The sequence below is a fragment of the Falco punctatus genome (genome assembly GCF_963210335.1).
Source record: "Falco punctatus genome assembly, chromosome: 7".
NCBI classification, from domain to species: domain Eukaryota; kingdom Metazoa; phylum Chordata; class Aves; order Falconiformes; family Falconidae; genus Falco; species Falco punctatus.
In genome coordinates, this window is record NC_137587.1 from 31,229,978 (window position 1) to 31,242,241 (window position 12,264).

General features: G+C 44.8%; 1 protein-coding gene across 4 annotated transcripts in view; it reads left to right on the forward strand.

The window, feature by feature from the left end:
- RIN3 (Ras and Rab interactor 3) overlaps window positions 1–12,264 on the forward strand; it is a 73,571-nt gene that overhangs the window by 59,877 nt on the left and 1,430 nt on the right. For 3 of the 4 annotated variants that reach the window (XM_080396692.1, XM_080396695.1, XM_080396693.1), the window contains exons 8-9: window positions 6,677–6,808; window positions 10,389–10,552. In XM_080396692.1, the coding sequence (XP_080252818.1) occupies window positions 6,677–6,808; window positions 10,389–10,552 (296 nt within the window). The remainder of the gene's footprint in view (window positions 1–6,676; window positions 6,809–10,388; window positions 10,553–12,264) is intronic. The other variant, XM_080396694.1, reaches the window with a different exon arrangement.

The window sequence follows — 12,264 nt, forward strand, 5'->3', positions numbered from 1 at the left end:
TTAGCTCCTTTTACTCACTGCTGAATTAGAAAGTTCCCTCTTCTTCCAAGATCAGAGCAGGTGGAACACAGAGCTAATAATTCCTTCTGCTGCAGGACCAAAATCAGTCTACCTGTCACATGGTAATTACTTATGTTGCCTGGTTTAATTTGCAGTTTGGCAGCTCAGGCCAGGTCTTTATTCACTTTGCTGACCGTAGGATGAGCTGACCGGAGAACAGGGTTTCATCTCAAAGCAAAGTGCAAATACCACCAAATCAAGCACCCCTTTTTTTCAGACCTGTATGGGAACACAAGTTTTTTAACATTTTGAGACCCATGTACAGCAGTCCAGGTTTGGCCAGGGTGTCCCAACAGGTACGAAGTTTTCTTTAAAACTAGGGATAGGCTTACTCAGGAACATCTGTGTCTGTGCTAGTGCCCACCTCTGCACTGCTGCAAGAGTCATGAAACTTTGAAGTCAGCCTTGACTGACTGACCGAAGGTATATCAAGCTATTTTAAGAAAGGAGTTCTTTGGTTTGATTGAAATTCATACTACATGAAAAAATCTGCCTGAAAAATTCACTGTGGTTGAAGTCCCTGATACATGACTATGAACTGAATGGGTCAGATCCTCAGCTGGCTTGAACTAACATTTATCCCTCAAGTTGAAGGCAATCAACTTGTGGATCTGATTCATCACAAAGAATCAGGAAGGCAACTTCACAGTCTTTGTCAATACACCTTTCTCCCAACAGACCGCTGAGTACAACTCTAAGATATAAGTCTATGGTGAAGTAGGACTCATTACAGCTACATGTAGTAGTAGGTGGCCACAGATGCGTAACATGTCTGGCTTCTCATTATAGACAATGGAGACTTACTCACTGGAGTTCAGTTGATTCATCTGGCTAGATGTAGGTGTCTGCTTTAGGGTGAGATGACTCATGACAAACTCCACTGACGATATTGATTAGTCCATCATTGGCTATAAAAGGAGTTTAGGAGTACTGGTTCAGACGTTCACATGTAGAGTGTAGGTAGTGGTATTAGTAAGTGAATCCTCCCCAAAGGGACAATTATTATACCATGGTGGTGTCTCAGTGAGCTTTTCCAAGTTCTGCGCAAACTTAAATAACAGCAACATATGCCTCCAAGAATGTAACCTATGATCTAAAAATACGTAACCTGACTGCTAAAGATACTAGGAGTAGTTAGTACGAATAACAAGCATTAAAAGAATGAAAAAGAAGAGTCTGGAAATCCAATCCACCCCTCACAAACTGGCTGGCATTTTTTTGTGGCATTTTTTCATCTGCACACTAGAAAAAGTAAGAGGCAGGACTCGTGGGGAGCTGTAAGCTCCCAGTTCTCTGACTGCACCTGCATTTGGAAGGCATGCCCAAATACCACAGAGAGAGTCGGGCACATAGCTGATTTATACAGAGGAACTGTAATCTTATGTAGAAACAACCTGCTAATTATTTATCTTTCAGAAATACCTTTACTCAGACAAAATGTCAAAGGTATATTGCGTGGTAGCAGTAGAATGAGAATCTGCTTTTTGCTCTATCAAAACCACAAGCGACACTTGTGGAGTGATAAACAAGATGCAAATCTGCAATGTGTGGTGTATACTGGCAGTGGTAAGCCTGGAGCACCCACCCTTGTGCTACCTGGGAGCTACCACTCTGTGGAAGAGAACTGATGGAAAAGCAAAAATAGAGGAGCAGTAGGCATTGGTTTATGAAGAAATACTGTGTGAGACAAACAGGCAAAACCTGATCAGTCCATGAGTGGGAAAGATCAGGCATGGAAAAGGTCAAAGCTTAAGCTGGAACTTTGAAAGATGGGGAGACTGCTTTCTGAGGAGATTCAAGATGAATGAACAGGGGAACAATTTTCTTACTGCAACATTTTTAACTTGTGGACTACCTAAGGTTATGAAGCTTCATTGTTTGAGTATCTTTGAACTGCACAGAGCTGGAGTATATAGTTCAAAACCAGTTTTGTACTAGTGATGGAGTTGGCTAGGTGACTGGCTCTAAAACATCTGATTTAATAATTCCTATTGCATAGTTCCACAAGGCTAACGCACAGTCTGCTTTTGGAAAAAGAGGATGGGTAGGACACATATTCCATTGGAATATTTCTAGTCCTTAACTTTTAGAATGAAGTTTGCCATCCCCTGTAGGATTGAGCAGCTGGATATTAGTTGCCCTGATGCATTCCTGTATGGCTGCGCACTAGACAAAGGCATGGACATGCAGCAGTGTATCTTCAGTGGGGTAGCTGAGCTTGTGAAAAGGCCACTATAGCCTCAAACTTCAGCAGCCAGCGTAGAACCGATACTAGAAGCTCTAAAACTATGTCAGAGCAATGCCACCACACTGCTCATTATCACATCTCACTTCTGAGAAGGAAAATAAAGCTATACATAACACCTTCACTTTGTTGTCTTTAGGAAGAGGATATTTGTATTAAGTTGCTATTAATGAAGGCTGATGGACTAGAGGTTATGTTTTTTCTGGCTAGCACAATGTCTACATTTGCATTAAAGAGTTTGTTCCCCTTGAAAAATTTGAACTAATTCTTCTGATCTGAAAAACGTATTCTTTTTAAGTGGATTCATGCTGCCTGCATGTATTAACTCTCTTAATTCAACTATACCATAAATCAAACCTTGCTGAAGTAGTATGGGATAGACAAGAGACAGCAAAATGCTAGTGAGTGGAAGAATGGTAACAATCTTTTCTTACAATCTTGAACAGATCTCATTTAACCTTTCTGTACCTCAGCTTTCCCAGCTATAAAATGAGGCTAAAATTCGTATTCCCTGGTAAGCTGCTGCTAGTCATCATGCCAGTGGTTCTAAACTATTACAGCAAGGTGCAGAGCATCATCACTGTCTGCTGATTGTCAGAATATACATGGAGGGAAAAGACATGTATGAATGTGTTAAAATAGGCTGTAATTTCTTTATGGAGGCTTGGGCAAAATTCCAGTTGCTTTAAATCATGTATTTAATTAATAACCATCTATTCAAGTGCTGTATTCCAGCCAGGAGCTGACGTTGTACTTGCTTCACTATAAACATAACAGGATGAGTTTGTGGCAGAAGAGAAGGCTTATTTTAAGCTTCTTATAGACATTTATGAAATAAATGTTTCCTGATCCTGCAGGAAAGAAGGGGAAATAAAGCAAGCAAGTCGTATCTGGAGTAAGACAATACCACCTTGAACAAGCAAGCTCAGTCCCAGTGTCACTGAGACCGCTGGCAGGGTCAGAGCTAGATTTAACTCCATCAGCTGCAAATAGACCTCTCTGTGAGAGACCACAGATGGAGCTAGAAATGCAAGTTGGGGAACTTGGCTCTGGCCCAGATTGAAAGTGGAGCTGAGGAGGTAGCAGCCTGCAGAGAACATCCGTGCTGCAGCTCCCAGATGGATACTGGTTAGTGCCCTGCTGCCTTTCATGGCACAGGGAGCATGTGTGTTGCAGGATGCTAAGCAGCACCAACCTCAGGTGTCTTGGTTCACAGGGACTTTTTCATGTATCTTTGTGCCTCTTGGTCATATTTGAGTTGCTGACAGCACCTATTATCCCCATGGATGGATTGAGATACGGGCATCTCAGGGCCATAGGTGGTCTGATGGCTGTACAGGTCTAAGTTAGTCCCTGTGCCGGCTGTTAATCCAAGGCAAGGAGAACAAGGGGAGGTTCAGAGTTCTGCCCTCTAAGGCACCTATCCTTTGGTTCCGTGTGCAGTCGGTGGGGAGAAGCTGTTGCGATGCCTACAAGGAGCAGGCACAATATGCCATGCCTGACCTGCCCTAGGCAACACGGGAAGTTTGTGGCAACACACAGATCCTTGATGATTAGCTTTGCTTTTCTCTTGTTGACACCTACAGCTCCTGCTGACTTCATCTTTAGCTACAGACGTGGGTATTTAAGAATTGGGCTTCATATTCCCACAAGTGGATTAAAATGATGTCTAGTAATGTATGCAGGTTATGAGCATACAGAATATGGAGAATGAGTACTCTTTCCATTATTGCAGTCAGACATCCCTGCTCTGAGTTTATTGATCAAAAAGAAACTGTATACCAGATTTTTGCATTTAAGCCTTATAAACATCTGGAAATCCAATAATATTTCTATGAAATCTTGAAGTTGAGAAAGTTTTATAAAAAGGGCTGGTGGGCAGAGCAGCTAAATCAGCTTAGAGAAATGAGATAGCAGTGAAAAATAATTGACTCAGTGCCTGCCTGTACATACAATCACTTCTCAGATAATAAAAAAGAAATAGAGAGATTCTCTAGTTCTTGAAAAGAATCCTCTTAACTTTCATTTCAGTCGACACTAGAAGTTGATGGCTGGGGCCATGGAACTGTTTAGTTCCAAGTTGATGTTTCCACTCTGCATTGGTTGGTCAGTCCATTATCTATTTGGTGATCTCTTTTGGTGACATTTTATTTAAAAAAAAAGCAAAAACAAAAAAAAACCACAGCATTTTTTTTCCAGTCAATAGGAATTCGTGTTGTGAAGTAGCAACTTCCTTGGATGCCCTAGCAGACACAACATGGATTGGTCATGAAAAAGAAGTGGTAGGGAAGAGAAAATTCTGCTATTGGTGTTGCACTGGAAATCCCTTGGCCTTCAGTAAATCAGAAGCACCCAGTCGATGCCACTGGTCAGTAACTACAACATCATAAAGAAAAAGTTTTTGAAGAAGGGTAATAAGTGAGCCTAGCAAACTCTTTGGTACTTCATCTTCCTTTAGTTTTATGCAGAACTAACTCTGTTGGCATCTGATTTACTCAGGTCAAAAGGAGAACAGGGCTTTTCTCTGGGCAGTTTTTCTAGTACATTTCCATGTCTTAGTTTTGCTAGACAATATTAAATAGCTGTAATACTAAGCTGCTTGTGTTAAGATAATATATATGACAGTAATGAATTAGACCTTTCACAGAGCTGAAGCTTTCACAGAGGCATAAGCCAAGGCAACAACAGACAAACAAAATGTCCATCCAGCTGTTAATGAAACCATAAAGTCCTTTTATAGTTTGGTTGAAGACCTAAGGCTGTGTCATTTAAGTAAAGGCAACCATAATAAAGCAAACAGAATTGAAAGTGTTAATCCAGCTTTCATTAAATAAATTGTCTTTGTTGCAGCATGTGGAGACTGTTAGACAGAGTTACAGCCCTGACAGTCTGTCATCTTCCAACAGTTTGTTTTAACTGAATCAACTTTCTGTTCACTAGATATATTACTGGGTTTACTTTAAAGCCACATCTATTATTATTTTTTTTTTAATCAGGGGCTAAGATCATGTTTATTTGAGGCTTCAGAAGAATATCTTTCTTTGCCAGTGCAGAATCTGTATCAGCTATGATGACAAAAAAGGAAAGCTGACTCATGGCAAAGACTTGAAATAAGTAAGTGGGAACATTTGAGAAATAGGAATTTGTGCCCTACCATGGAAAACCATGTGGACTATGGGCCAGAAATGGCTAGGGCATAATTTCACCAAAGCTACATCCAGGATAGCTTTGATTCTTTACAAGTGAGACACACATGGCCCGTGAAACAATACACATGGCCCATGGAACCAACACATGGAAGTGCTCAGATGAGGAAAAACTGCCCACAGTCTAAGGGAGGACATGCAGAATGAAAGCAATCTGGTCTTAGGTTAAGAGAAATGGTCAGCTCGGAATGTTGGGAAGATAGGCCTGTAAAGCAACTTGTTATTATGGGTTCCATGATGAACTTATGAGATGTTGGTGGAAAGTGAAAGCATCTTTCAAATAAGAAAAGTAACCCTTTGCGAAGCTTCAGTTTGGATTCTATTTTAAGTAGTAGTTATTTATAATAGTGACTGTTAACATGTATGCTTTTTTGTCCTCGGAGATCCCAAAGAGCTCTTACAGCTTACATATAAGATCACTTTGTTGATTTTGTTGATAAGGATGTTTTAAACACAGAAAATTTTGAGCCCATGAGCAGCTGTTCCTGTAGCACTTGCTGCACACCAAGGCCAAAAACTAGTCTAAGTCCAATGTGAAAGGCTTTTTGTTTTCTTAGACACCATGGCTGGAAAGATGCTTCCTCTTAAAATCCTAGCTTTTGGGAGACTGTTTTAATTAGGAACATGGAGTGTGATATTTTGCCTTCTGAAGGAACATAAACACAGAAATCCTCAGTCCGAAAACCCACTATTCTATTTTCTGTTCTTTGGTCCCACATATAGAGCAAACCTAAGAGAATTAATTTCCCTAATGCATGTAGACAACTTCTCTGCTAACACTGCAAACCTGGATTGCAGTCTTGATGGCAGTATCAAATCAGAGGGCTGAGCTGGCAGCCTTTACACTTTTCCAGGATTGTCATTTGTCTGTGATCCATGAATTTAAGTTTCTTTTTCCCCAGTTAATAAAGAATGGCAGAAATGGAGCTCACTGAAAATTTTCTAGCTCTTATTTTGGGCTTGAAGCAAGTTTACTTACTTTTAAAGTGAACTAGCTTTCCCTTTGTCAGCATTTTTCTTCACTGATGCTTTCAAGCTTTAACTCTTCAGATAGTGTAAACTAAAGTCTGCAAAGGACATGCTGGCTGAGAAGCTGTCATTGTTGTTTGGGAACGTGTGTTTGTAGTAAGTTTATTGGGACCACTCTGTGTTTCTCTTTGCTCAGGGAAGCCGTACGGTGCAGATGACTTCCTGCCTGTGCTCATGTATGTGTTGGCCCGCAGCAATTTGGCTGACGTCCTTCTGAATGTGGAGTATATGATGGAGCTCATGGACCCTGCTCTGCAGCTAGGGGAAGGTAGGAGGAGTACAGTGTTTGCTCTGGGGATATTCGCTTTGGAGATCATTATTTACCTTGCTACAGTGTTTGTGAAAGTGAGGTGGCAAGGATCTGGCTAGGCTTTGTGGATAAACTTTGGCCAAGCTTTTATAAATCTGAGGCTTTAAAATTATTGTCAAACACTTTTAACTGTTTTTAGCAGTGCAGTGCCATTAGACACCAGCTAGAAAGGCAGGGACCCAGCATAAAAGGCTGAGAGAGTTGGGGTTGCTCAGCCTGGAAAAGAGAAGGCTCTTATAGCAGCCTTTCAACACCTAAAGGGGACTTATAAGAAAGATGAGGACAGACTTTTCAGTAGGGCCTGTAGCGATAGGACAAGGGGGGATGATTTTAAACTAAAAGAGGGTAAATTTAGATTAGATATTAGAAAGAATTTCTTTACTGTGAGGGTGGCAAGACACTGGAACAGGCTGCCCAGAGAAGCTGTGGATGCCCCATCCCTGGAAGTGTTCAAGGCCAGGCTGGATGGGGCTTTGAGCAACCTGGTCTAGTGGAAGGTGTCCCTGCCCATGGCCAGGGGGTTGGAACTAGATGATCTTTGAGGTTCCTTCCAACTCAAACCATTCTACAGGTCTGATTCTATGATAAATGAGAACTGAGTTGCTTGGCTACTAACCTAGAGCAGAGGGATCTAGTTTCCTTGGCCCAAAGGCTGAAAAGTTAAAAGGTGTTCTCCTAAAATTAAACTGCTGCTGCAATCCATTGTGCGGACACTTTTTATTTATTCCAGTGAGAAAAGAGCACATTTCTTCAACTGCATCATATGCCTAGAGCCATATATCATTCTCATGGCCACTCTACTCCTAAATTTGAGTGACCCCTTTGACAGTGTTCTCTGGCTGAGTATCACAGCAAGGCAGAGAAAGGAGAGTCACATTGGAGAGGAATATGGAGTTTGGATGTGAATAAAGACCTCTTCTATTACAGGGATAAATATGCCAGGGAACTGTGGGCCTTTAGTTACTGCTTGGGAAGCAAATGGTACTAACAGCGACGGGGGGAAAACAGATCGTTCCAGGTAGTCACCAAACCAATAAAATGGGTTTATTTTAGACTTTATAAGTACTGAGGTTCTAGAAGGGGGCTCTGGATGAGCAACAGCAGACAAATTTCATTTATATTAAATGGAGGTATAGGTCTGTAACAAAAAGCATGTCATTCCCGCACAGTGCAGAAGTGGGCAAAATTACTAACAGAATGAGCAGCAGCAATGCAATCGTATTAGTTAGGGCTTTCTGCACAGGCTGATTTTTCTGCTGAAAAGAATTGTTAGCAGAAAAAATGTTAGCCTAAGGAAAGCATTTTGCTGACATAACTAAGATGGTTTTGGTAACTAGGCTTCCCACAGGTTCTTCGTTTCAAAAGGGCACACTACCAGGCGGGTTACTGAAGTCAGCGGGGTTGGGGAGCTCAGGGTATCAAAGGCAAAGCTGGCTGAAAGTTCTCTTAAGTCAAAGATGCAAAGACTGTGTGAGATGTGCCCTCCAGGCAAAGGGGAAAAATTAAGTGAGGCAGTTCCAGATCGAACTGGCTGAAATAATCACATCAGAAAGGAGACTAGGAGTAACTGGGGATACAGGGAATGGAAAAAAAAAGAAAAGAAAAAAAAAAGAACACTTCAATGAAGACATCTCTGAGATTGCAAAGTGCAGGGCTGGAACAGGAACTGGCAAAAGTTAACTTGAGTTAGGCCTTTCAAAGTTAAATGGCAAAAGGTGATTCAGGCATTGAGATACAAGGGAAAAAAGGAAAGCAGAAGTGAGGAAACCGTGAAGTTATGTGAGGTCAATACACAAAATCATTTAAATCTGGCCTCCAAATTAAAGCTTTACTTTTAATTTTATAACAACAGTGATGTGGATTACTGGGGCAAAGGCAAGGACAGAAGATGGGGAATGACTGTGTGGAAATAAGATACTGGAAAGTGGAAGAAAAATTAATCCTTAAAGAAGATGTCATAGGGGGCTAGGAGATCTTCCTCCCTGAATTATGAGGGAAGGGCTACGCCAGGCTGCAGGTCCCATCCTGGTCAGAACAGGAGGAATGACAGACAGGGGAAGGCAGTAACTATGTTTAAGACGGGGAAAGTGGCACTGGCAAGCCTGTTATCGGCAGCATGTCGTGGGAGACAACACAGAAGTGGTGTTCTCGGTGTGTGCAGGCCTACACAGCTGTGGGACGCTCCTCATCGGATCCACCTGAGTACAGACAGTCAGATGGCAGCGACTTGTCTCTCCTCTCCCCCGCCAAACTCGGACGGTGCTCTGCAAAGGCCGCCCTTCCTGCCCGCCCCCGCCGAAGCGGCCCGCCGCGGTGGCTGCGGGGCTGGCCGGGGCGGTGCGGCGCCGTTGGTGGTGTGGCAGTGCCACCCCGCGGCAGCGGCGGCCGTGCGGCCCCTCACCGGCCGGCAACCCCGCCGCGCCGCCGGGCGAGCCAGCGCTGGGCCGGGCCGGGCCGGGCCGAGGCAGCCGCGGGGGGCGCCGTGCGGGCCCGGGGCGGCCGCTCGCACCGCTTCAGCCCCGGCGCGCTGTCGCCTGGGGGCCCGGGGGACGCGTCCCCACCCTCGCTGCCCCCGGGACGCCGCGGGGCTGCTCCAGCAGCTGCCCGCTGCCCTCTCGCAGGAGAGCCCGGGCCGAGCCCCGGGGCAGCCGGCAGAGCCAGCGCTGCGGGTGAGCGGTGCTGGGGTGCCGTGCAGCCAGGGCAGCCCCCTCCTCATGTTAACCCTGACCTCGTACCAGGGCTCACCTCCTGCTTTGCTGACGAACCCTGTGCTTATCATGAGCTTCCCTGGCTGCTGCAGCTGGTTACTTGTTGCAGCAGCAGTCAGGGAGTTTATGAGGGAAAAGGGCTGGCTGTGGGCTTTGTCCCGTTTCTCTGTTTTAGCAAGATTTACCCAGCAACTTTGAACAGTCCAGGAATTACTCTCAGCCAAGCAGCTGGGCTCCCTGTCTAGTTGATAGAGATGGAGGGACTACAGGGTAACTTGTCCTTACAGGTCTGAGACATCCTGCAACAACGCTGAGCCCACAGGGGACCTAAACGTTAGAGGGGCTGAATCCAGGCCTTATACTTTTCCTACAGAGAGCTCACTATGATTGTTACTTTCCCCCTGCATTATGGGGACTGCCCAGGAGCCCAGATTACTTACTTGTTGTACTGGCCGTGTTAAGCACAACACAATGATGGCCATGCCCCCAAAACCAAACCATCTGTGGTCAAAGGCGTTGGTTTGGGTTTGTTTGTGAGACCTGCTTTTGTACGCATTTACCTTCAGTCTCTGTTTCCTCCTAGGGCACCTACAGCCTCAGCAGTCTGGGCAGTGACATTGCGATGAAGCAGAAGGAGGTGGAGGACGCTGGTTGTTAGGTGTTCCTTCTCTTGGGTTAACGTCAGACACCCCTGCAACTCCCTGCAGCGAGGCTCAGATAGTGCGAGTGTTAGACAACTGCCACTGCACCGGCACAAGCAGTCAGGATGGAATTGGAAATGGATGGCCTGTGCTGGTGTGATGTTTATACAAGACCACCTTCTTTTGCAGGCTCCTATTATTTAACCACCACCTATGGGGCACTGGAGCACATCAAGAACTACGACAAAATCACTGTCACACGGCAGCTGAGCATGGAGGTGCAGGACTCCATTCACCGCTGGGAGCGACGGAGGACGCTGAACAAGGCCCGGGCTTCCCGCTCATCAGTGCAGGTAGCTGACGTTATTTTCTAGGGAAAAAGCCTGGAAGATGAACGTGCTCTCACTATGCTAAGTTTTAATATGATGATTATTTTTTTTAAGGTAACCCAAATCACTATTAAAAAACATGAGTACATACAGTGCAAGATTTCTAAATTTTAAAAAACACACCTCATTTGAAATATATAATACTTAACAAAATGCTTTTTGAAATCTTGAAGTACTCTCACAACAGTATAATTTTAAATATGACTGCAGAGTGATTTTGTTGTGCTTTCTTGAAGGAGGTATGCTAGAGGCCTTCACATGTGGAGAGCTGTGGTGGGGAGGCAGGGAGCCCTTCTCCTCCATCACCCTTAGGGGCTGGGGAAATCACAGAGTCATAGAATGGTTTGAGTTGGAAGGAACCTTAAAGATCATCTAGTTCCAACCCCCTTGCTGTGAGCAGCGACACCCTCCACTAGACCAGGTTGCTCAAAGCCTCATCCAGCCTGGCCTTGAACACTTTCATGGATGGGGCATCCACAGCTGCTCTGGGCAGCCTGTGCCAGTGCCTCACCACCCTCACTGAAGTAAAGAATTTCTTCCTAATATCTAATCTAATTCTACCCTTTCTCAGCTTAAAGCCGTTATTACCCTTTGTCCTATCACTGCATGCCCTTGTAAAAAGTCCCTCCCTGGCCTTCAGGTAGGCCCCCTTTAGGTACTACAAGGGGGTATGTTAATGGGCTAAGCTGAGATGTCAGCAGGCTATGCGGGGGTGGTTCCTAGATGGCAGAAAGATGTAGGAGGACCTGAGACGCCTGGAGGGCCGGTCAGGTGAGCATCTTCCAGAGTCTGGCTTTACCTGTCCGGCAGCAGGGAAGACCCAACAATGTCAGGTTAGCTTTGAAGCCCATGCTGTGTGTGGCCTGGTGAAGACCTCCCCACGCACCAGAGGGAGAGGGTCCCAGGAGAGATGGGTGTTTGGGGCCTCCAGCCATGATGAGGCTGGGTCCAGGACTGGGGTGCCCTGGCAGCCCCACGTCCTTTGATCAAATTGACACCCACAGGGAGGCAGCAAAGGCTACATCTCAGGTTCTGTAAAGCCTTCACAATGCAAAACTGAAAATTGTGAATGCTTCCCCAGAAGATTCCCACCACCTCCAGCAACATTAAGGCAGGTTTTTTGTTCCTTTGAGTGAGAGGTAACATCAGAGACACGTGAGCCCATCCTGGCAGAGGTAAACAGCTTGCTGATGTGCCCCTGCACATCCCTCTGGCTGCCTTAATCATCTGCAGAGATACACCAAAATTCCTGGAAATTTTTTTGACCTTCACAGATACAAATTAAACACACAGGTTCCACCGTGACCAAAAGCTCTCTATATTCTGTTCCTCACAAGTCTGGCAGGAGAAAAGTTGTCCCAACAGCTGTTACGGCCTGAAACAGGATACAAGTAAATCAGCCTCCTCAGCATAACAACTTAACTTCTTCTGTTTCCTTACTGAGGGAAGGAAGTTTGGAGGACACGCTCTCAAATGCTGTTTGGGTGATGGAGTTGCAAAGGTCGCCACACTGCTAGCCCTTTCCTGTTACTGTGAGACAAGGTTTTCAGGCCAGATCTCTGAGGTTTTAGCTTGTTACTCTGGTCTTACTACTTTGCACCCTATTTCTTCAGGAGTTGTAGAAAGGTGGGAGAAGGAACTGCTGCAGACTGCTCCTTAAAATCACAAAAAAGCTT